This window comes from Calidris pugnax, unplaced genomic scaffold (assembly GCF_001431845.1).
Source record: "Calidris pugnax isolate Ruff unplaced genomic scaffold, ASM143184v1 scaffold57, whole genome shotgun sequence".
NCBI classification, from domain to species: domain Eukaryota; kingdom Metazoa; phylum Chordata; class Aves; order Charadriiformes; family Scolopacidae; genus Calidris; species Calidris pugnax.
The window spans coordinates 1,817,080-1,842,780 of NW_015090813.1; the positions used below are offsets into that span (position 1 = coordinate 1,817,080).

Consider the following 25,701-nt stretch of genomic DNA (forward strand, 5'->3'; position numbering starts at 1 on the left):
AATGCTCAAGAACTGTCTATAATTCTGCATTTTCATTCCTCTGCAATTTTTAAGTTTTTAGGAATTTGTGTCAAAAAAGTTCCTGTGTAATCTGAAGCACTGTGTTTGAAAGCTCTTAGATATAGTTCTTTGGAAGTGAAATATCCTTCTCAGGATAACATGCACAAAATAACTGCAGATCTTCTGTCTCTCATGAGTGCTAGGATCTCATGAGCCCAGTGCTGAGCTGATACCTGACATCTTGTCAGACTAACAGAAGCCTTGTACTGAAGGACTCAGGAGCATTCAGGACTTTGGCAGCCCAGATTTTTGTAGGGAAAGTGAGTGGCAATAGACTTTGGTTGACCTAAGATCTGCCACAGGCAGTGACCAAGCTTCCCAGCTTCCCATAAGGGCAGCCAGGCAAATAACTATGCAGGCTTCAGTGGAATCTTATCAAAAGAAAATAGTATTTTCAAAGCAGTTCCAATTTAATAAATCATCAATTTCCAAGGAAAACTTTTTTTTTTTGGAAAATTCTCAACCTGCTAGTATGTCACTGCAGGTTAGGAACAACGTTGCTCGGTGATAAAGTCACTCTTCTATTTAAGTGCCCACCAAATAAGACCTGGTAGAAAATATTATCTTCTGCGATATTTAACATTGCTTAAAATTTGTTTACTACTTATTCATTGTAAGATGGAGGATGATTTAACAAATACACACAGAAAACAGGTTATTCTCCAAAAACTGCATCTACTAAAGAGGATAGAGTTGACAATGAGATAAGCAAGTTAGTTCATTCTTGTTTAGGGAAATGAGCTAATCATATCATGCATTGTTATCTGCTACATTGTTTGAGTTATAATTTTGTTGGCATTAGACATACTGATTAAAAGGGGAATTTATGCCTTCTAACCTCTCCCTATAATTGCGCCTATGTATGTTTATGGGTATAAGGAAAATAGGGAAACTTCCATGAGGCAAGCCCACAATTTGATTTTATAAACATAATGTTCTTATATTGTGTGATCAAAAGTGTAGAAATGCTGACAATTTATTTATTCTGGCACGCTGCAAAAATGAAACTGTCTACTCTGGCTTTTATGTTATGTGCTGTGTAAGCATTTATTATATTTTTCTGAATCTTTCAAAGGATGCAGAAAATCCTGCCAATTTGACCAGTTTTGTGGTGGCATGCAGTATTGGAAACATAACCATTCAGGATCTTCAGGATTATGTGAAGGTTACAATTAAGCACACCAAAATTCAGGTAAGACAAGACTGATTATTCAAATGAACAGGCATTCATATTATATATAGTAAAGATGACTGAGCATATAACCTGAGTGATTTGCATGGCTTTTGAGTAAGAACATAAGCTTAAATGGAAATAAAAACTCTAGAACCAAAGCAAGTAAGCAAAAAGTGAAAACAAATAACCTCTCCCATCCTGACACATTTCTCCTCCATTCATGATTTAACATTTATCTGAAAGATCATTGATTCTGCCACTCAGAGGCAATTTCCGTGCCAATAACTGTAGGCAAAATGTCTGTTCATGACCATGTTCGTGACCAGTGAAGCAATTTATTGCACTGTAACTTTAGAATTATGTAAATTCTTTGATCAAACATGAATTGGTTTGTTAATAGTTCCCCAATTTTGTTGTTATGTGGTTTTCAGCAAAGGAAGAATTACAGCAAAGGAAGAACCACGTTATTAAAGGATGACTACAATTAATTTAGCGAAATAGAGACCAAATGCAACCTTTTGGCACATACTGTTTCAGTTACAAAATGTGTGAGCTTGACTCTGTTCTAAGACAAGTTGTCAGCAACTACTCCCAAAGAGACAATAGCACTAGAGAAGTTAAGAAAGATGTTAAAGTGCAATACCTAAGTAAAATGTTTATGCCACGAGACACTGGTTTGTAATTTTCACAGTTCAATTAACTTCATCTTGCATTTCATTATAATGATTATTTTAAGGTCAGGCAAAACAACCTCCACGTATGTTCAGTGGGCTTTTGATTAGAGGATGCACTGACAAGTCCTAAGGAAGTGAACAGTAAAAAGTATTCAGACTCTGTAAAGAAATCATATTAATGGATAACTTTAATGAGACAATAAAACTTCATTATTCTGAGGAAGTGGAAAGGGAACAGTGCAGGGGAACAGTGCTCTAGATTTTATAATCTGGGCAGATCTGTCTTTCTAGCAGAATAATTTCTAATTTGACATTAGACAAAATTTCAACAATCAAAATGATATTTATTCTTCTGCTCATTAAATGAAAAGATATGTGGTAAAACATCTGTTGTAAACATGTATGTTGATGAGATTTACATCTGAAGAGGTATACAAAGTCTACTTTTTCATTTTTCTTAGGAAGATCCTAAGCCTACCTGTGTCTTCTGGGATATGAACAAAAATGGTACGTATAAAAATAGTTTAATTTCTTTTATAGGGGGAATAAAGGTGTCTAAGTGTCTAAGTTTTAAAATCAATCACAGGCTTGGCCATTTTCCTTCTTAATCAATCCTTTTAGAATTAGATTATGTCTTTAGACTGTATCATTTCTTCTGGTCAGTACAGTTGCTTGTAACAGCAGATGTTAAATATCCTTTTAAAAAGTTTTTTTCATGTAAATTTGTCTAACATTTTAAATTTGTGAATTAAGTTTCTCTACTTTTCTGTATCTGATAGCCATTTTTCACTGGTCTGTCCGTATATACAAATTAAATAGTAATGCAGCTCAGACATACGAATGGTTCTTAGCCATGCTTTTAACTCATCATTTTTAAAATGTTGGGTTATTTTATTGTTAGGTTGTGCCTGTTAGTAAACTTCAGATTTATTTATTTTCCCTTGGAAGAAGGAACTACATTACACAAACTTCACCCACCTTGTAAATGGATAACAGTTGGCATGATGAGGTCCCATATAGAGACACGTGTTCACAAGGCAGAGTTTTAGCCCATTCTTCCTTGCTCCTGCCTAACCCCTGTGTGTGTTTATGCTCATGCCCTTCATCCTTTGTACAGACAAAGCCATTCTCTGGGATGACTTTCCACATCCTTCTATTTTAGACTTCACTACTGAGATGTTGCTCTTCCTTTCAATGAAGCATATAGAGTGAAGGAGTAACTGCCTTCAGCAGTTGGAGGGGTTTAGTACAGAGTCTTGCAAGAAAAAAGATTTACCAACCAAAGTTGTACTTGAAAGCAGGGAATTCAGACAGGAGAACTGAGGAGAATGCAGAAGGATAAAAAAGAGCCAAAAAAAAGAATAATCTAGTTAGGAAGCTAAACTTAAGAAGCACATCAAAGGAGAAACACACAGGGAGGAAACTATTCTCAGTGACTGCTTGAGTGGGAGAGACTTTTAAGTGGTTTTGGAGCATGTTCACAGTTTTTTGAGAGATTCTGTCTTGAATTTGAGGTAAAGTTATGGGGCCAGTCAGATAATTTGCTGGATTTTGCCTGGAGTTGTGCAAAAATGTCTTTAAGAGTTCAAAGAATATGAACTATTTCTCAAAATCAGTTCATATTTTAGCAGGGAAAAATTAATTTATTTTTTTTTTGTGGTTGGATTCGATCTCAAGGGCCCCTTCCAACCATGAAGATTCTGTGATTCTCTAATCAGAAATACAAGTTTTACTTTTTAACATTTAATTTTTAAAAATGAAATTTTTCTCCTTATTTTTCGGAATAGCCTTTTCAGGTGGAGCAAGTAGGGGATAGTTTAGTTCATGCTTTTTCTTAAGGCCCGAAAGGATAATTGGGATTCCACCCGTGTTACCCGCTGCAGAGAGGAAGGGTGGGACCCTCTACTCCTGGGTCATAAATGCTTTGATGTGCCTGGGGATACATGAGTAGGAGGGAGGCAGGTGTAGACATCACGGAAGTGTGGAAAAGGGAGTTCTAAAACCACCTATTGTTGGGCAAAACTAAGGTGTGTCTTAATGTGTGATCCACACGGTAGCTCTTATTCATCCCTCATTAGCCAAAATGCTTTCTACCTTTATTACAGACCTCCCTCTGTTGCTTCTGCTCAGTAGGAACACTCATCTGGTGTGATTCTCTGTAGAAAATAGGAAATCTGACAGTTTCTTTTTTCCTGGTTGTTTTTAATGTTCAGTTGTTCAATTTGAGAAAGCACTTCTGCAGAAGACAAAATGAGAAATCTGTTAAAAGAGGTGGTGATGGGAGTTTTTTGGAAAAGTGTGGTTTGTCCCATTTGGAAAGTGTGGTTTGTCCCATTTGGAAAGTGTGGTTTGTCCCATTTCATTTCCTCAGGTGGCAACGGTGGCTGGAACCCTGAGGGCTGCCAAGTGGATGCAGAGTCCAATGAGAACGAGACGGTTTGCTTGTGCAACCACCTCACACACTTCGGGGTCCTAATGGTAGGCAAACTTCACCAAGTTATCTTTCCTAGGAATAGCAGTGCAGTTTTTGTCTTGGACAAAAGACAGCTCTCATTTTTGTTAATTGAGTTACTGCTTTTATACATGATTTTTAATAATAATAGTACATCATCTTTCCCCCTGTTGTCATAAAGTTCTTTTTCAAAATAGCTAATGATAAGGATTCAGGAATGAGGTAAATGAATAGTTAGTAATGAAAGTATATTATTATTATTATTATTATTATTATCATTATTTTGTTCTTTACAAGTAGCTAAGTAGTATAAAGTAAAAATTAAAACGTGCCCATAAAAGTATTCTAGATTTTGAAAAGTACTGTGCCCCAAAAGACCCGGGGTTGAGATTTCTTATCAATATAAAAATAAAAATAGCATATTATAACATCCAACTTCAAAGTCGAGACATGGCTGGTTGAAAAAGCAAGTCAGGGACTGTAAAAGCAAGTCCCAGTGCTAACACTTCCACTAGCAAAACAGAAAAAAATCTAATGAGTCCTAAGGTGCACGGGGTCCCTGTCACTTCCCTTCACAATATAATCTGACAAAAAATATCCGCAGCTGAGACAGGAGAGTAAGAAACAGGTCAAGGTAGAATTGAAATTTCAAGATCAGGAAAGTGGGAAGTTGTTTGCAGAAAAAAAAAAAAGTAGTAGGAAAATGTTGAGGTGCTGTTTTCAGAACAAAAAAAAAGAGAGACTCGTATTGTCAGGGAAAACTGTCAGGGAAAGAGAAATGTCCTACAGTCAGTAAAACTGCTAATGAGGATGAAAAGCCAAGGGAGCACCATAATTCCCTTTCATCCTCAGACTCAAGGGGCTAAATTGCCCCTTACACATTTAGGTTGCAAATCTGACAAGATGTATTTTTATTTTTACATAATGTCAAAATTATGTGTATTTTTATTTTTACATAATGTCAAGATGTATTTTTATTTTTACATAATGTCAAAAAGTATAAAGCAATACCTTCTTCTGTGAATGTGTAAACCCACGTTTGCCATTTTCTTACAAATGGCTTTAGTCAGCTTTGGGGATGACTTGCAGTACAGGACTTCCCCTGGAAAAAGTCTGCCCACTGGGGGCTGGTACAAAACATGGAACTCAGATGATATTAAAGCTTTAAGCAAAGTTTCCAGTCTGGGAGGTTGAGATAGGTAGAGCGTAGCCCATGAGCAAGATGAAAGAAGGAAGCATATAAAGCACTTCAGCCTCAGTAACATCATTCCTCTAGCATTCAGGTGCCTCCAGCAATTCTTGCACACGTGAAGTTTTTCCAAGTTTTTCTTAATATTTGGTGACTTTTTATGCTCAGCAGTGGGCTGAAAAGTTTCCTTCCATCTGAAATTAACATTCTTTAGCCTCTAAAACATACCCGAAGCAAAGATGTTTGCTCCTGATCCCAGCAATGCTGTGGAAGTATTTGGGTTTTGATTTAACTTGTTGCAATGACACACAGGACTTACCCACACAAGGAAGCCACATGTACTGGCTTTTTCAGCTCTGGCCTTCCAGAGCCTTCTAAATAGAGCTGCTCTCTTCACGTCATGCTCAGATGGAGATATGAAAAAGCCACAAGCTTTTTGTCTTTTTTTGCAAGCTAAACTGTGGTCTTGTTTCACTTTTCATCCTCGAAAGGAGAAAAAAAGGGCTTTCTTTAGGATATATTCAATGAGTCCCTTCTCTTCCCTGAATGCTTTTGTGGCAGTGGGAAATAAGGCAGAAGTTCTTTGAATTTGGGCTGTGTTCCAGTAGACTTTTACACAGTTTTGTCCCTTCTAATTGCTTTCCATTTGAATAATCTTTTCTGACTTTAGATATTAAATTATTTTCAAATAACATACTCCTTTTATATATAAACAAACTGTCATATAAGGTTGGGACAGGGTGTAAAAAACTACATAAACCCCTTTCTTTTCCTATGAAGAATGGTGTATTTTGTAGCGTTTTCTTGGTTTCTTTTTGCTAGATAGTTTTGCTAGGGACAACAGTGACACTGACTGTAGAAAGGACACCATTATATGTTAGTATTTGCTCACATTTACTCCACAGTGATATAGATCCAAAATTCTCATTTTTTTCTTGTCCTTAAAGGAAATAACACTGGCATTTATTCTCAGACGGTACTATGCAGCAATTACAGTTGGATACAAAACTGGAAAAAAAAATCCTCAGAATGTTCCTGCTTCATTTCCAATTTTTTTTTTAAATGTTGTCTTTGTCACTATTTTTCTGACCAATTCTATTTATAACTGTAGTTTGCATGTCAAAACAGACCGTAAAACCAAAAAGCAGTATCTTGCCCTTGGTTTCACCTGTAGATGATTAGCTACATTGACTCTTACGAACTTAATAAGGAGAAGTGATGTCAGAAACTCCCCAGAATGTTGCATATCTCACTATTAATACTTCTAAATTACATTTTCAATGCTACATACTGTCAGAAGTATTAATACTTCTAAATTACATTTTCAATGCACATTGAACATAAATATCTACTTGAAGAGAGTTGTCTACCAGCAAGTGAACTAAAAAGTTTGGAAAGGGGAAATTTTTCCAGGGAAGTGCATTTGAATTGTTGGTGATGAATTCTAAGGGTCAGTATCAGGCTCTGTCTGATCTGCTGATCACAGCAGTTATAATACTTAAAGCACAATGTTTTCAAGAGCTATGGGAAGGAAGTGAGAGGTGTAACGACTATAGACTGAGGATACTCAGCAAACATGAACCCTAATGTCAGGGTTATAGTGTTGTTAGTGGAAATTTTTTCATGGTTCAGGCTCTTTCCTTTTTTTTCCAACATGTTGTGCTGCTCAGCCTGGACAACAAGGCTAATGTGTCTCAGAATTTTCTCTGTTGGGAGTACAGCATCCTCTAGATTCTAAACAGATATATATTATTTTAAAATCCAAAACCAGGCTTTTTGTGAAAACAAAACAAATCTTGCATGTGTGAGCAAAACAAGTCCCAAGTATAAAAAGAGAAACTTCCATTGAAAGCAATTACAACCTAAAGCCCTTCAGAAGTCAGTGGGAAGAGAAATAAAATCAAGTAAATTTTGAAGTGTTACAACAATTTCAACAGCAGTCCTACTGAAATAGGAAAGTGACTCAAGGGAATGCAAAAGTTTTGAAGTGATACAGTCCTGCGAACAGTGAAAAGAGAAAATGACGTCATGTCAACACAAAGGAACCATTCTGCCTGTGACAGGACAGGGCAGAGTAGCTGCTGAAGAAGGATAGTTTGCTGGGGGAGGAGGGGGAGCTGGGGTTTTCGAGTTCTAAATATGTTCAGTGATTGCATTCCTATTGCATTACCTATGGTGTAATGTTCTGGTCACAGATGGCAGGAATTGTTATCTTGCCCCTCGGTTCATACATTTCAATGTGTATCAGTTAAAACAGAAAATTGACTTGATCTTCAATCTTTCTGAGATCCCATTACTAAAAAAAAAACAAGACAAAAAAAACTAAAAAAACCCCCAAAAAACCCCAAAACCATACAACCAACTAACCAAAAAAAATACCAAACCAAACAACAACAAAACCAATTAAGCAAACAGAAAACATCATGCTCTGGAAAATATATTCCAAAAATTAAGCAAAGATTTACAAATAAAATGGAAAGAGATTAGCTTCTGGTCAGCTGTATTTTGACAGTTTTCTTTTTCTTCAGTTTTCATTTGAAGTACAAAACACATTGTATTGTATAATAATAAATCAGCTGCTAAATTAGCTCAAGTACCCAAAGAAAGTGGTGGCTTTCCCCCACCACATACAGCAGAAGCCTTCAGTGATATCACAGAGACATACAGATCACTATGCCTTATTGCCAAAAAGGCTTACAGCTAGGAGGAAGATCCCTGGTCTTTTATTTACTTTGTAAACTGGTAAACCCAGCTTCTGTTAAGCAGCTTGGGTGATTCAAGCCAATTAATCATATACACCTGTATTTCTCTCATTAGGAAGTTGCGAAGGGATTATCCATCCAAAATCCTGATGAATTTGAGCACAGCCCTGCTTTTTCTTAACCTGATCTTCTTGCTTGATGGTTGGATTGCATCATTTGACATAGATGGCCTCTGCATAGCTGTAGCTGCACTTTTGCACGCACATTGAACATAAATATCTACTTGAAGAGAGTTGTCTACCAGCAAGTGAACTAAAAAGTTTGGAAAGGGGAAATTTTTCCAGGGAAGTGCATTTGAATTGTTGGTGATGAATTCTAAGGGTCAGTATCAGGCTCTGTCTGATCTGCTGATCACAGCAGTTATAATACTTAAAGCACAATGTTTTCAAGAGCTATGGGAAGGAAGTGAGAGGTGTAACGACTATAGACTGAGGATACTCAGCAAACATGAACCCTAATGTCAGGGTTATAGTGCTATTGCCAAAGTGCTTTTGAGTTTTACTTGACAGATTACTGAGAAATAATGTTGTGCTCACGGAAAAGGTGTTTGCTATAACTGATGCCTCTTCCTCCTCTCTCACGTAGGACCTTCAGAGAACCGTCACACAAATAGACCCACAGAATACCAAGGTCCTCACCTTTATCACTTACATAGGCTGTGGGATATCTGCTATATTTTCAGCTGCAACTCTTCTGACATATATTGCATTTGAGTAAGTATTAGTTCCATGAAAAACATCATATAGGAGGTATCTGTATGTGATAATACAATAAATTAGTTATAAGCTTTGTGTGGTTTACTTGTCTAGGAAGGGGAATCTATGTTTAAAAAAAAAAATAACTGCAAAATCATGGTCAAGATGTTGTTAGTGGAAATTTTTTCATGGTTCAGGCTCTTTCCTTTTTTTTCCAACATGTTGTGCTGCTCAGCCTGGACAACAAGGCTAATGTGTCTCAGAATTTTCTCTGTTGGGAGTACAGCATCCTCTAGATTCTAAACAGATATATATTATTTTAAAATCCAAAACCAGGCTTTTTGTGAAAACAAAACAAATCTTGCATGTGTGAGCAAAACAAGTCCCAAGTATAAAAAGAGAAACTTCCATTGAAAGCAATTACAACCTAAAGCCCTTCAGAAGTCAGTGGGAAGAGAAATAAAATCAAGTAAATTTTGAAGTGTTACAACAATTTCAACAGCAGTCCTACTGAAATAGGAAAGTGACTCAAGGGAATGCAAAAGTTTTGAAGTGATACAGTCCTGCGAACAGTGAAAAGAGAAAATGACGTCATGTCAACACAAAGGAACCATTCTGCCTGTGACAGGACAGGGCAGAGTAGCTGCTGAAGAAGGATAGTTTGCTGGGGGAGGAGGGGGAGCTGGGGTTTTCGAGTTCTAAATATGTTCAATGATTGCATTCCTATTGCATTACCTATGGTGTAATGTTCTGGTCACAGATGGCAGGAATTGTTATCTTGCCCCTCGGTTCATACATTTCAATGTGTATCAGTTAAAACAGAAAATTGACTTGATCTTCAATCTTCCTGAGATCCCATTACTAAAAACAAAACAAAACAAAACCAAAAAAACCAACCAACTAACTAACCAAAAACAATACCAAACCAAACAACAACAAAATCAATTAAGCAAACAGAAAACATCATGCTCTGGAAAATATTTTCCAAAAATTAAGCAAAGATTTACAAATAAAATGGAAAGAGATTAGCTTCTGGTCAGCTGTATTTTGACAGTTTTCTTTTTCTTCAGTTTTCATTTGAAGTACAAAACACATTGTATTGTATAATAATAAATCAGCTGCTAAATTAGCTCAAGTACCCAAAGAAAGTGGTGGCTTTCCCCCACCACATACAGCAGAAGCCTTCAGTGATATCACAGAGACATACAGATCACTATGCCTTATTGCCAAAAAGGCTTACAGCTAGGAGGAAGATCCCTGGTCTTTTATTTACTTTGTAAACTGGTAAACCCAGCTTCTGTTAAGCAGCTTGGGTGATTCAAGCCAATTAATCATATACACCTGTATTTCTCTCATTAGGAAGTTGCGAAGGGATTATCCATCCAAAATCCTGATGAATTTGAGCACAGCCCTGCTTTTTCTTAACCTGATCTTCTTGCTTGATGGTTGGATTGCATCATTTGACATAGATGGCCTCTGCATAGCTGTAGCTGCACTTTTGCACTTTTTTCTGCTGGCCACCTTTACGTGGATGGGACTAGAAGCTGTTCATATGTACATCGCTCTAGTGAAAGTGTTCAACACCTATATACGGCGGTATATACTGAAGTTTTGCATCATTGGCTGGGGTAAGTTCGGTACATGCAGAGGGGTGACCTCATCACTCTCTAAAACTACTTGAAAGGACATTATAGAGAGGTTGGTGCTGGTCTCTTCTCCCAGGTAATTAGTGGTAGAACAAGAGGGAAAGGCTTCAAGCTACAACAGGGTAGGTTTAAACTGAACATTAGGAAAGAGTTTTTCACAGAAGGAGTAGTCAGGCATTGGAATAGGCTGCCCAGGGAGGTGGTTGAGTCACCATCCCTGGCTGTGTTTAAGAGCCGTTTAGATGTGGTGTTGGGGGATATGGTGTAAGTGAGAACTTTGTAGAGTAGGGTAGATGGTTGGACTCGATGATCTCAAGGGTCTTTTCAAACCTAAATGGTTCTATGATTCTATGACTGACATAGCATGTATTTTGAAAGGATGCTACACAAAGGCAGAACAGAATGACAGTCAGCTCCGTGTGGCAGTGCCGGGGTACAGCCAGCCCTCTCTGCCACCACATTCCCCAGTGTGATTGTGTGCAAATACACCATAACTGGCACTCTCCACCCAGACCAGCTCACAGCCCGAGGAGGAGTGGAGCGACCAGATAAACTGGTCTTACTTTCCAGAGAGGCCAGAATGGGAGGGGGGAAATGTTAGTGTCATGATATGACATGATATGACATGACATGTCATGATATGGCTGTGGAGAACCATGGCACAATGAATCCAGAAGCTCTTGTAGTTGCTACAAAGCCTATGGGGATCTTTGCATTGACTTTCAAAAAGCTTTCAACCCAGGCTCAAGTTTCTTGCCAACAAGTACAAAGCCTATGGCGGAATCAGAAACAACCAAAATTTCCTGAGCTTCTGCACCGTGTTTTAACCGCAGAGAGATCCTGCCTGCCCTAAGCAGTGTACGCTGCAGGACTGAAATGGAAAATAATGCTGAAAAATAACTGCGAGGCTCAGGCAGCAAGGCTTTTATTCTTCATTTTTCTTCTATATCAGGAATCTTTGCCTTCTGCCTGAATGCACATATTGTGTTTGAAATAATACAACACAATACAAAGCCATTAACCTCATGGCTAGAGCACTGACCTCAGTCCAACTGAAAATTGATGTCTTTCCATTGGCAACTAGCATCCTCTTTGGCAGCCTCAGCAGAGGACAAGGACTGAGTGGTCGGAAAAGCAAATTAACCTCTTCCCCTTTGAATCTGTTTTGTCACAGCAAGGATAAGACATGTAAATAAGGCATGTCAGGAAACGTACGCTTCTTTTCTGTGACCTGTACCTCTCTGCACAGAGTTCTCTTCCTCATAGTTGTCTGTTTTCCAAAAGTATTGCCTTTACCTTATTACTGAAAAAATACATAGTTTGCTTGATTTCTGGGTGGGCACATTTAAGTGAAGGATATCTAATGCTGTAGAAAAAGAGAAGAAATTTACAGTTGAGAGAAGCAGTAGAGAAATTACGGGTTCAAGTTCATGTTCCCTGGTTCCCCAGCCTAATCAAGTGACATTAGCATCTCTGAAGAAAAAATTCCATTAAAAAATCCCAATACCATCCCTCCATTAGATCTTATTTTTAAAATAGTTTGTTAATCTTCTTCTCGGTACATTATGAGAGCCTAAATTTGCAATTGCAAATTTAAATTTGGGTAATTAAGAGAGATTATTTTACTTTAGCTTCCATATGGCATACCAAGATAGCATTTTCTACCTTACAGAACATTATGAGGCTTATTCATCAATGTCCATTAAGTGCCTATATATTTATAGGTTTGTACTGTTTGAAAAATTGTTTCCTTCTCTGTGCAGTTTTTGAACGTAGAACTACCTCAGGACACTCTGTACTAAAGCAATAGGGATGGAGACATCAGTAATTCAGTTTTGTTCTGGTGATTATGAAGGTTTAGGAGATCTGAAAGCAAACTACAAGTTTTTCTTGTGTTACAGGTTTGCCAGCTCTGGTGATAGCAATTGTTTTAGCAAGTGCTAATACAAATGCAAGTCAGATTTATGGCAAGGAGTTATACGGCAAAGATGTTAATGGGCAAGGAGGAGACGACTTGTGAGTATTTCTTTTAATCTAATTTAGCATTTGCAATCTGAAAAAAAAATAACATCAGTCAGATTGCTTTGGAAAAGTCAGAGGTGCATTAAACAAGCGAAGTGGGCAAAATTGTCTTCTAAATTACTTTAATTTGAAATGTGAAGAAGGCGATAAGGAAAATTGGAGCAAAAAAATCTGCATGACCCAATGCCAGGTACAAATGCTCCTCTGGCAAAAGAATAATTTATAAGTTTTGTCATGAAAATAAAATAAATACCTGGTTTGGTTTACCTTAAATGAAAGCTCTATCTTCTAGGTAAGAGCAAAGAAAGAAGTAGTATAAAAATAAACTAGCCTTTGGTCAATATAGTTTAATAGCTTTCTATGTTCTTCTGTTGATGTCCAGATAATAATCTCCAAATGCCCACATTTTTATATGACTGTTACCTCGTTTTTTGTTCTTGCCTGGCAAAACTTCGTCATGATAAATAAAATGACATTCTGCATTTTTATTAAAGTATCATGCATTCCAGTCAGTTGCTGCTAGAGGAATAAGCTACATGGCTGACTGTCTAATGGCTTCCTCAAAGGACTACCTATCCTGCTTCTTCTCCAGAGATGTACGAGTTTTTCCTTAGATCAAGTGGCAGAAACTTGAAATTTTAATACTGAAGATCCAAGTATGCCCATTCTGTTACTACAGCATCCAGTGCTGCACACAGATGAAAGTATGCTGAGCATACTAAGTATAAATGTGGGTTTGTAGCTCCCACAGCTTGTATCTGAGGTCAGCTTTCCTTTTTAATTAGTTTTAACTAAAATGTGGTACAACCCTCAGATTTCTGACATGGTTGTACTGTACACCATAGTCACTTAAGATGCCGCTGGTCTTCATCATATTTACAAACAGAAAAAGGACAGAGGTTGCATTTCCAAGTAGAGCTCTGCATCAGTGGTATCACACATAGACCGATTTCCCTTGTAGTCCTATAAATAATTGGAGGATAGTTTGCGTTATCTAAAAATGATGATATTTTTGTAATTTTTTTTTACAGCTGCTGGATCAAGAATGAAGTTGTGTTTTACGTGACTTGTGCCGGCTACTTTGGAATCATGTTTCTGATGAATGTTGCCATGTTTATTGTGGTGATGGTGCAGATCTGTGGGAGGAATGGGAAAAGAACTAATCGGAGCCTGAAGGAAGAGATCTTGAGGAACCTCCGAAGTGTGGTCAGCCTGACCTTCCTCCTGGGCATGACGTGGGGCTTTGCTTTTTTTGCCTGGGGTCCCTTAACTCTTCCTTTCCTGTACCTCTTCTCAATTTTCAATTCATTGCAAGGTAAGATGAATTTCTTTCCTGTGAACAAATAATATTTCACATGCTGCTGTTGTGAGACATATTATGTCCAATGATTTGACCAGGGAACTCAGATCCAAGCTGTCTAGATTTTTCCTTGATAGCAAACCCTCGTTAGTTTCCCCTTATGCAGAATAATGATACCAACTGTATAAGGGTTGAATATCTTAGTTAAATTAATTAATGTTTCAAGGTCTTTCCATAAAAGGCACTGTATTATAAATGGTGCTATTCCTAGCTAACAGTCCAAAGTGATCTCTGTTGAGATAGATGCTGTATGACCTTCAACATTTCCTGTCACTGATTATAATGAATATTGGAAGCCTCTTTCCTTAATTTATCCTTGCAGAGAATCTGTAAAGCTCATAACTGTTTTATTAAGTCATGAGAAGCTCATAAAACAAAAGTCAGTCTTTTTTCAATGTGGAGAGATAGCATGGAGATAAGAAATATTCTTTGGTTCTTTAAGAAAAATCCAGCGACTGTTACAGTCAGCTTATTTTTGTTTCCTTTACTGATGTTTTAAATATTTTACTTTTCCAACATAGTTAATCCTCCTGAAAAATGCTATAAGTTGCAGTCAAATAGTTATAAATTACAGTTATATAGCTGACATTTAAAAGACTTTCAACTCAGAGTTGAAATTTGCGTATGTACCAAATGACGAAAGAATCTCCACCCCCGCTTGCCCTACCCACTAATAAAGAACAATTAAAAACATAACAAGAAGAAAAACCCAAGAAGGTCATGGGAGGGGCATATGTTATACCACACACACATTGATAGAAAAAATAAATTTGCCCCCAAAAAATTAACAAAAAACAAACCCAGGAATGCCATTGGAAGAACGTGTGTTATGCCACACAAATATTGCGATAAAAAATAAATTTTCCCAGGGTCAGCAAAATATCTTCCCTTTATGGAAAAAGTACTTAATGTTACACTGTGTGGGTTTTATCTGTTACAGTTGAGACGTATTTACTGTGCTAGAGATTTATTGAGCTTTCGTGGAAAGAGAATAGTGTTGTGGCTTTTGGTTTGGGTCAGTTTCAACCTAAAATGCTAAGCAAAACGGCAAAAATTGTTTGGAATTGTTCTTACTAAAGACTTTATTTTCCAAAGGACCAATTCTGATACTCCCCTAGCAGCATAATGAAGTATCTGCTGCAATGTGTCCATGTTAGAAATTCAGAAGGGCCTAGAGAGATTAGAAGTATGGGAAGAACATGAAAAAAAAGAGTAAAACTCTGAAAAGCAGGCCAAGGATCAAATTCAACAATTCTCTGTATCCAGAATTTCCAGTGCAATCCATTCAGCTTGTCTGTGCAGAGTGTGCACAAGGTTGATCACTGCTGCTTAAGTCTCTGTGGGGTAATAGCACTGTTCAATGGAAAAATGAATATTTGGAAAGCAGTTAAGTCAGAAGATGAAACTGAAAAACCCGAGGAGTAAATGTAAAAAGAAGAAGAGTGATGAGCTTTTCACAGATTCTAGTAGCAAAGATGGCACAGTATACGTTCAGGCCTGTCATATCAAGCACAGGAAGATAGCAATCCCGTACCTGAAAATGGTTACTGCTGTGTCAGAAAGAGCTAGACAAAGCTAAAGAAACAAGAAATAGGATGTTTAAAATCACATACAACTGGTGTAGTGCACATGTAGCAGTAAGGGGATAGAATGGAGAAAAAAAATATTTAGAATTTGTATCTGGATGAGTTTCCTAGCAGAAAAAAGCAGTTCAGTATGACAAGTCTTTCGTCAGTATTAACATGAGCTTAATTATTGAGCCCTCAGTAAATATGTTTATTCTTTCTCGCAAGTTTTTTGAAAACTGCACTAGTAGTTTAAGCTATACCAGAAGCTTCCATCAACCTAGTTTTCTGTGCATTGGCAGTGAAAAAGTAAATCGCAGCAACTACTGGTGTTACTGTGCTTTGCTATTTCATCTACATAGGAAATGATTTTTCTCTCTTTGATGCTCGGAATAAAATATCTGGGAACATCTCTTTTTTGGCTGCTCATTTTATATATATGCCTGGGCAAGCCAAATACTTTCAAGTCAGAGCCAAGCTAGAGCCAAGCCTAGGGTCTGATTTGGCTCTAGGAAACAAAACCAAGGATGTATTACTAAAGCACATTGTAAACTTAATGAATAATGAAATACAGAGAAAAAAAATTCAGAGACCAAGCCCAGACAGGGCAAAGGCAAAGTACTTAATGCAGTACATTCATTTTGTATTACTGTAGACATACACATTTTCTTTTTTAACCATTCAGAATATTCCAAGCATTCACCGCAATTTAATTAAGCGTCAGTTTAGTAAGTTTGTACCTGTACAGAAGTCCTAAGAGGTACTTTGGGCCACAAACAACTGCATGATTCTAAGCCTGTAAGAGCTTCTAGTGATTGCATTGGAATTACTCTGTCCTTAAAGGAAATCACACAAGAGAAATATTTTACTAAACGCAAACATAGTAACCATAATTCAATAGAGCTTGCATATGGGATGCATTAAGGTATGTTTGCCTTCCTTAAATTGTGCTTCTCTTTTTTTTTATCCCATCATCTCATGAAAAATTTTTCAAAAAATTTGTTTCATGACACAACCTGTACATAAAGTTGACTGGTGTCAGTGGTCACAGCCTGGCCTGAGAGCTGTGAGCAAATACAAGTTCAGTTCAATGATAAGCATTCATGCAAAATTAGATCTCAGCACTTGGGAGGAGAGAAGATAATTTTAAGCTCTAGAGCAGTTTTTTCTAAACTATACCCTGCCATTGTGTTCCATACCAGCTGAAACATAATCTGCTTTAACATACGGAGATATTCATGATAATCATAAAGGAACGGTCTCAGAGTATGGCACTGAACCCTGTTTACCCACTTTATGTAGCAGTAATTCATGTTTAAGATATAATCATGAGGGATTTGGTGGTAACATTTTGCCATCAGGTGTTCAGCCCCAGGTTGGCTCTCTCCCAGTGAATAAAAGTAAAACAAGAACAGGCCAAGCCAGAGAACGACGGAAGATTCCACAGCCAGTGCCTGCCTGGGAAGCGCCAGGAGCATATGAGATTTCCAACTTCTATATTTAGCTCCAAAGTATCTCTGTAGAATGATGAAATCATACCATACACACAGTTAAGACCTTCTCTACCCCATAGTAGATCTTAGCTTCTATCTTGAAAATGAAGATTATACAGTTGCATGAGAAGGATGAACTCTACAAAAACATTGTTAAAACACATTTATTGCAATTGCATGCACAAACCAGGTAATTTTCTTCAGAAGTAAGTAGTAATTAGTACTTGTGGACATATTCTTCCCATTTTCATAGTCATTTCAAGTACATGCATGTGATGCACATACATCCAAGTGTGCTTTTTTAGGGCACTCTTTAGTGCCAATTACAAGACTTCTGGTTTTCAAGGACTCTGGCCCACAGTTCTATAAACATGGAACAGGAGGAGATAAAATATCTTCTTGCTAATATAATAGCGTCTGTATTTACTTTGCAATCTGGTTCTTGCTGTTGCAAAATACTCGTTGGGTTCAAAGACAAAACCTTTTAATTATTTTCCTCTAAGCCAAAAAAAAAAATAAAATTAAAAGATCCACTCTGAGCTGGATCTAAATCAACAGTGTCAATAAAAGGGGTCCTGTTCTCTCTCTTCTGATATCCCAAGCACTTACATAGCAGCTAGAGGGTGCGAAAGCTTTAGTTAATTTTCATATCTCTTAAATGAGGCATAGATGACAGTAAGAAAACTTTATCACAGAATCACAGAATGGCCTAGTCTGGAAGGGACTCTGCAGGGATGGTGCCCAAACCGCTTCCCTGGGCAGCCCATTCCAATGCTTGATAACCCTTTCAGTGAAGAAATTTTTCCTCATGTCCAACCTGAACCTCCCCTGGCGCAACTTTTAAGATGATTTTCCTTAGCTTTTACTTCATAGTCTTTTGTTAGAAGATTTTAGTTAGTCTATTTGCCTGTTTATAAATACATGCTTCATTTGCTCTTTATTTGCTTTTGTCACAGGTTTATTTATATTTGTATTCCATTGTGCCATGAAAGAAAATGTGCAGAAACAATGGAGGAGACATCTCTGTTGTGGCAGATTCCGACTGGCAGACAATTCAGGTAAAAGCAGTTCACAGCTCCCCTCCTTAGGTGTTGCAGTAGTCCATAAAAGTCCAGGTGAACAGCTAGCTGTGTTATTTTTAATAATAACAGAATGTGAGCCAGAGATGTGGAAAAATAGATTAATCATAGGCTTTCAGTTCAGTGCTAACAATTGCCAAGGGACTTTTCAGATATCACTTCATAAAAATTCTCAAGTCTTCTCTTTCAGTTTTCCACTGAACGCAGCTGGTAAATTTTGTAGTGCTGTGAGCATGGTTTTGGAAGGCCCTTTGGACCCTGAAAAAAAAATAAAACAAAATAAAGACCCAGAGATTCAAACTCGGTCATTCAAAAGCCAATCTTACTGCTTTTCTCCTACATTACAGTATGCTGACTGAATTGTGTGGACTGTTAGGTTGATGTAGGAGCAACTCTTAAAAGGATAGAAATACCTGGAGGTTTTTTGCCTTTATCTTTGCCTTTTCAAACTGTTCTGTCCTTCACCATATAATTCAGAGTGACCATTAGAGACTCAAAAACATAGGAAATTCCTTTATCAGAAACGTATTTGTTTCCAGAATTGAAGTTCATCTTTATCTGCAACTCTCAGAGAAGAAGGAGAGCGGTTGGTTTGGACACTGAAATCAACACTCAGTAGACTGTGTTCATAGTCTCCTGCACCTTTGGCCATCTCAGATGGCATTAGACTCCTGTGTTTAGGCAACTGGATATTGGCTTGCCTCATGATGTAATGATTTTGGACCATATAATTCTTGTTCATATGGTTCTTGCTCAATCACTAGGGTTGAAATTTGCAGTTGGTGTAAGGTGGCATAAGCTCATTGCCTGGTAAGATGAGCTGGTCTATCCCAGATAATAACAGTGCTCCAAACACCCTTCTGTCCTTTGTCTCTTGGCATCCAAGGTTTGTATCAAGGTTTTAACTGCTTTGCCATCAAGACTTTTCTTTGTCTTGCTCTGCTTTTTTTGAGAATGCATTCTCATTGTACACTATAAAACATTTATACTTTCACTTTGTAGTAAGAAAACCTGGTTTAATAAGTTCATACAAATTAGGAAAAGCATATTCATTCTAATAAGTTCATACAAATTAGGAAAAGCATATTCATTCTAATCAGGCATCCAGATTGTTTCGTATGTTCAGTTTCCGTGTGGTTCAGGCTGCAACTCCTCAGCCGGAAAACACAGATCAAATTATTTCCAGATTTTTGTTGGGCAGCTTGTGGGTATGATAGAAATAAAAAACCTGAAGGATTTGAGTACTTCATTGGTACAGCTGATGTGCTTTCATTATGCCTAGCATTAACCAGTCCATCACCACTGACTGATTTTATTCTTCATGAACCTGACAGTTTTCAGGCAGAACAGTGAAATTTAAGCCAAATGTGAACTTGCATATATAAGAGCCTATTGTGTTAATGGTTCAGACAAAATTATTCAAATGTGAGCTACTAAATAACTGTCCATTGTTAAATGGACATTGTTTAATGGATAAAAATCCATTGTTTTTTAATAATCCACCAACATGCTAAACCCTATATCAAGTGCAAATGCACTAGTGTGTAGTATCTACCTCAGCAGATCAAGCCCTAAAACTACAAGACCTCTGTAAATGCTCCTGTCCCTCCCTTTCCTCCTCATCCCTTCAGATTTCTCTGTTCAAGTGATGAAACCTTGGCAATCTGATACTGCTGCAGATCTTCACTGCTCTCCTGCAGCCTGGAAAGCTGGGTCTTACAGTTCTGTCATCCAAAAAAATGATATTTTTAGATGCTAGATATTAGATATTTTTAGTGTTAGAGCGACCAATTTTTACTACTGTGGTCAACAATAAAGTAAATCAAGTTGGAATAATTATTGTATTTCTTAAGAACCAAAGCTACCTGACAGGAAAAGGACGGGCTGTTTGTTATAAGCAACATTAAGAAATGCATCTGATACCTGAAATGTTCATAATTTAATAAACTGGGCATTTATTACCTATGGTAATTATTTATGTAAATCTTTTCAATCATTTTTAGATTGGAGCAAAACAGCAACCAATATTATAAAGAAGAGTTCTGATAATCTTGGGAAATCCTTATCCTCTAGTTCCATTGGTTCCAATTCAACCTACTTAACATCCAAGTCAAAATCCACAGCAACAACATATTGCAAACGGAACAGCCATACAGGTGAGCTCTTGCACTGTAACACAGTACATCTGTAAATACGTAGTGTCATGTTAAAGGTACAGTAGTATTTTCTACCCAAGGGCTAATGTGAGAAAATTTCACCAATTTATATAGTTTCAGTATTTTTAAAATGTTACTGTTTAATAAGAATCATAACCTAATATACAGTACATTCAATATATATTTTTTATCTGGGTATGGTGCTGGACTAAAGAAAGTAGGCGTGACAAAAGCAAAACTTACCGTTTCTATAACAGTTTCACCTCTTTGGTTAAAAGAAGGTAAGTCTTATTACCCCATTGTAAACACAAGAGTAACCAAAGCACAGAGAGATGATGTGCTATAAACTCTTCAGAAGGGATAGGCCAGGAAGGAGAGGAGGTGGGGTGGCCCTGTATGTTAGGGGGTGTTTCAGCTGTCTTGAACTTAGTGATGGTGACAATAGGGTTGAGTGTTTATTGGTAAGAATCAGGAGGAAGGCCAACAAGACAGATATCATGGTGGGAGTCTGTTATGGATCATGCAAACAGGATCAAGAGGCAGACAAAATATTCTATAAGTGGCTGGGAGAAGACTCACAGTCACTACCACTTGTTCTCGTGGGGAACTTCAACTTACCAGACATCTGCTGGAAATGCAACACAGCAGAGAGGAAACAGTCTAGAAGGTTCCTGGATTGTGTGGAAGATAACTTCCTGACAGAGCTGGTGAGGAAGCCAACTAGGGAAGTTGCCCTGCTGGGCCTCTAGGGCCTCTTGTCTGCAAACAGAGAAGGACTTGTGGCTGATGTGAAAGTTGGAGGCTGTCTTGGATGCAGTGGTCATGAAATTATAGTTTTCGATTCTTGGAGGAGTAAGGAGGCAGGTTAGTAGAACTGTCACATTGGACTTTCAGAGGGCAGACTTTGACCTGTTTAGGAGACTGATTGACAGAGTGTCTTGGAACAGGCTGCCCAGGGAAATGGTAGTCACCATCCCTGGAGGTGTTTAAAAGATGTGTAGACATGGTGCTTAGGGACACGGTTTGGTGGTAATGTGGCAGTTCAGGGTTCATGGTTGGTCTTCATGATCTTAAAGGTCTCTTCCAACCATAAAAATTCCATGATTCTATGATGTTCATTGCCCAAGATAATATAACAGCTACCAGCACAACTGGAAATAGCAATTAAGTCTTGTGAATCAAAGTTGATTCACTTGGTCAAACTGCTTCCATTTAACTGCAACGTGGAGGTGGCACAACAGGTGGAGGCTACTTGGAAATGAATACTGTGTTCCCAGAGTATTCGTTGTTTTTCCCTTCCACAAATAGCATGCCATATCTACTGCTAATTTATTTAGATGTCAGTGGTGTATGTAATAAAAGGTATCGTCTTTAAAGAAGCACAAAAAGAGAGGAGCTGGAACGATTTGCAAGTCTGTTGGCTTATGTCTGAGATAATATTTGAGAAAATCACTTAAATAGTTCAGATTTTTTTGTTACTGGATTCCTGTGAACTCATGTTTTTGTCCTGTAAAAGTCACATAACATCACAGAATCTTCTTCTAAAACAGCAGAAATAAAATCTGCACACATATTTAACCCAAAGGTGTGTTTTCTTGCTTTAAAATACTTGTCAAAAGCAATGTTTTAGGTATGAAACAGCTGATTTTACTGGAAGGAAAATTCCATTTTTTCTTAGGAATAAATCATTTTCAGAAGTTCCTAAGGTTTCATTATGATGGTACAGTCTTTCTTGAAATGTGGCATCATTTCCAGGAAATACCTTCTTATTTTTATTGATGGTCATTACCAGTTCAGCTAGGCACACAATTTTTATCTAGAATTCCCTTTATTTTTTTAAGAATTTCATTCTTATTCTCTTTGGCTGTAACCACTAACCCAGTAGTCAATGTATCCATTAGCATGAGAGTTTGTGCATCAGGTATGTTAAGAATGTAAGTCTTTTTTGGTTATCAAGAATATACATGAAGTACATTTGCTTTGAATACAGTAGGAATGACCGGTGTCTTAGAAATTCCCCAGTGTCCATGAGCTTGCTCTCAGGGCTGCCATTCACAGCCACATGGAGAACAAGGCTGGTGCCCTCACCAGGATGCCTGTCCCCGCTGCCACCTCAGGTTTGATGTGGGATGCACCCAGCTGTCCTAAACAAGCTGTCTTCATCTCTCTCTCCTGTGAAGGGACACTTCTGTCAGCTGTCTTCCACAAACATCGTCTGTGGTATTCACCAATCACAGTGCTACTACTAAATTAATAGTAGAGGAGGAGAACATCATACCCTTTCCGCTGCAGAGCATTCTCCATTCTGCAGACAGAGAATTCCCATTTGTAATCGTGACAGATCAACCTTAGACCTCTGGTATTGGGATTAGTGATGAAAACGTGCTTAAATGTTTTGTTGGACTCAGGGCTTTTTATCAGTCTGACAATTAAAGAGACTTAGTGCTGGAGCTCTTGCAGTACGTTCTCATCTTCAAAACAATAACACAGTTCCAGATAAGAAGTTAAAAGAAACTTGGGGTTGGGAACATGCTCATGTACTTTCTTCAGAAGTGGTGAGCTTAATCCCATGCATAAATTGTTTCCTAAAATGGATTGCAGTTGTTAATGTAATCATAGTTTGTAATGTGATTGTTTATTGGACATTAAGAAAATACCACAGCTTTCTCTATATTTTTAAAATTTTAAGACTTTGCTTTGACCTCAAAATACACATTTTATTGTAATACACTAAAGAAATTTTTGCTAATGTTAGTTTTTTAAATACTGACATATCTTCTCACGTGTTAAAATGATAGAAAATAACATTAAGATTCTGCTTTTTAGTACAGCTAAACTTATCATTTTGATGTCTTAGCTAAATTGCAGGCAAATAATGTAATAGCTACATGTCTTGGCAACTCTTGTTAATATGGTTGTAATGTGCTCCCTGGAATTGACATGAGCATTCGTGTGTTTGTGGTATAGATAATGTCTTCTAAGGCCCTTTCCTCATCAGTGGTGAAGCCTCACAGGTAAAGTGAGAATTGCTTTTGTCGAATGCATGGTTTGAGCAGGGTGGAGGGATGCCACTTGCATGATGTCCTCATCGACGCGCAGGACTTTGCTAATCAGAAACGCTGCTTGTTTCTCACTATTACATCTTGCGCCACTGATGCTGAATCAGAGGATAAGCGTGCTTCAAACTCTGGGTGTCTGCACTCTGCATGGGGCATATGAAGCATTTGGAAGATACCATTTTAGAAGACAGACCATGTCCTGACATTAATGCCTGTGTACGGTAGTCTGGGGAAAGCAGATTAAGTTGGAACACCAACACAACTGTGTGTTGGAACACCAACACACAACATTTTAAGTTGCCTTTATCTTTGCCTTTTCAAACTGTTCTGTCCTTCACCATATAATTCAGAGTGACCATTAGAGACTCAAAAACATAGGAAATTCCTTTATCAGAAACGTATTTGTTTCCAGAATTGAAGTTCATCTTTACTGCCTTTATCTTTGCCTTTTCAAACTGTCCTTCACCGTATAATTCAGAGTGACCATTAGAGAATCAAAAACATAGGAAATTCCTTTAGCAGAAGCCTATTTGTTTCCAGAATTGAAGTTCATCTTTATCTGCAACTCTCAGAGAAGAAGGAGAGCGGTTGGTTTGGACACTGAAATCAACACTCAGTAGACTGTGTTCATAGTCTCCTGCACCTTTGGCCATCTCAGATGGCATTAGACTCCTGTGTTTAGGCAACTGGATATTGGCTTGCCTCATGATGTAATGATTTTGGATTGCACCTTTGGCCACCTCAGATGGCATTAAACTCCTGTGTTTAGGCAACTGGATCTTGGCTTGCCTCATGATGTAATGATTTTGGACCATATAATTCTTGTTCATATGGTTCTTGCTCAATCACTAGGGTTGAAATTTGCAGTTGGTGTAAGGTGGCATAAGCTCATTGCCTGGTAAGATGAGCTGGTCTATCCCAGATAATAACAGTGCTCCAAACACCCTTCTGTCCTTTGTCTCTTGGCATCCAAGGTTTGTATCAAGGTTTTAACTGCTTTGCCATCAAGACTTTTCTTTGTCTTGCTCTGCTTTTTTTGAGAATGCATTCTCATTGTACACTATAAAACATTTATACTTTCAGTTGAAATTTGCAGTTGGTGTAAGGTGGCATAAGCTCATTGCCTGGTAAGATGAGCTGGTCTATCCCAGATAATAACAGTGCTCCAAACACCCTTCTGTCCTTTGTCTCTTGGCATCCAAGGTTTGTATCAAGGTTTTAACTGCTTTGCCATCAAGACTTTTCTTTGTCTTGCTCTGCTTTTTTTGAGAATGCATTCTCATTGTACACTATAAAACATTTATACTTTCACTTTGTAGTAAGAAAACCTGGTTTAATAAGTTCATACAAATTAGGAAAAGCATATTCATTCTAATAAGTTCATACAAATTAGGAAAAGCATATTCATTCTAATCAGGCATCCAGATTGTTTCGTATGTTCAGTTTCCGTGTGGTTCAGGCTGCAACTCCTCAGCCGGAAGATCAGGCATCTAGATTGTTTCGTATGTTCTGTTTCCATGTGGTTCAGGCTGCAACTCCTCAGCCGGAAAACACAGATCAAATTATTTCCAGATTTTTGTTGGGCAGCTTGTGGGTATGATAGAAATAAAAAACCTGAAGGATTTGAGTACTTCATTGGTACAGCTGATGTGCTTTCATTATGCCTAGCATTAACCAGTCCATCACCACTGACTGATTTTATTCCTCATGAACCTGACAGTTTTCAGGCAGAACAGTGAAATTTAAGCCAAATGTGAACTTGCATATATAAGAGCCTATTGTGTTAATGGTTCAGACAAAATTATTCAAATGTGAGCTACTAAATAACTGTCCATTGTTAAATGGACATTGTTTAATGGATAAAAATCCATTGTTTTTTAATAATCCACCAACATGCTAAACCCTATATCAAGTGCAAATGCACTAGTGTGTAGTATCTACCTCAGCAGATCAAGCCCTAAAACTACAAGACCTCTGTAAATGCTCCTGTCCCTCCCTTTCCTCCTCATCCCTTCAGATTTCTCTGTTCAAGTGATGAAACCTTGGCAATCTGATACTGCTGCAGATCTTCACTGCTCTCCTGCAGCCTGGAAAGCTGGGTCTTACAGTTCTGTCATCCAAAAAAATGATATTTTTAGATGCTAGATATTAGATATTTTTAGTGTTAGAGCGACCAATTTTTACTACTGTGGTCAACAATAAAGTAAATCAAGTTGGAATAATTATTGTATTTCTTAAGAACCAAAGCTACCTGACAGGAAAAGGATGGGCTGTTTGTTATAAGCAACATTAAGAAATGCATCTGATACCTGAAA

General features: G+C 37.7%; 1 protein-coding gene across 3 annotated transcripts in view; it reads left to right on the forward strand.

Annotated features, from left to right (window-relative positions):
• Positions 1 to 25,701, forward strand: part of ADGRG6 (adhesion G protein-coupled receptor G6) — a 141,726-nt gene that overhangs the window by 109,750 nt on the left and 6,275 nt on the right. For 2 of the 3 annotated variants that reach the window (XM_014939583.1, XM_014939584.1), the window contains 10 exons: positions 1,136 to 1,252; positions 2,370 to 2,415; positions 4,280 to 4,386; positions 8,897 to 9,024; positions 10,366 to 10,634; positions 12,554 to 12,668; positions 13,706 to 13,989; positions 18,049 to 18,150; positions 20,175 to 20,327; positions 23,295 to 23,555. In XM_014939583.1, coding sequence (XP_014795069.1) covers positions 1,136 to 1,252; positions 2,370 to 2,415; positions 4,280 to 4,386; positions 8,897 to 9,024; positions 10,366 to 10,634; positions 12,554 to 12,668; positions 13,706 to 13,989; positions 18,049 to 18,150; positions 20,175 to 20,327; positions 23,295 to 23,308 — 1,335 coding nt within the window. In that variant the 3' untranslated portion in view covers positions 23,309 to 23,555. Of the gene's footprint in view, positions 1 to 1,135; positions 1,253 to 2,369; positions 2,416 to 4,279; positions 4,387 to 8,896; positions 9,025 to 10,365; positions 10,635 to 12,553; positions 12,669 to 13,705; positions 13,990 to 18,048; positions 18,151 to 20,174; positions 20,328 to 23,294; positions 23,556 to 25,701 lie in introns of those variants that run through there. The other variant, XM_014939586.1, reaches the window with a different exon arrangement.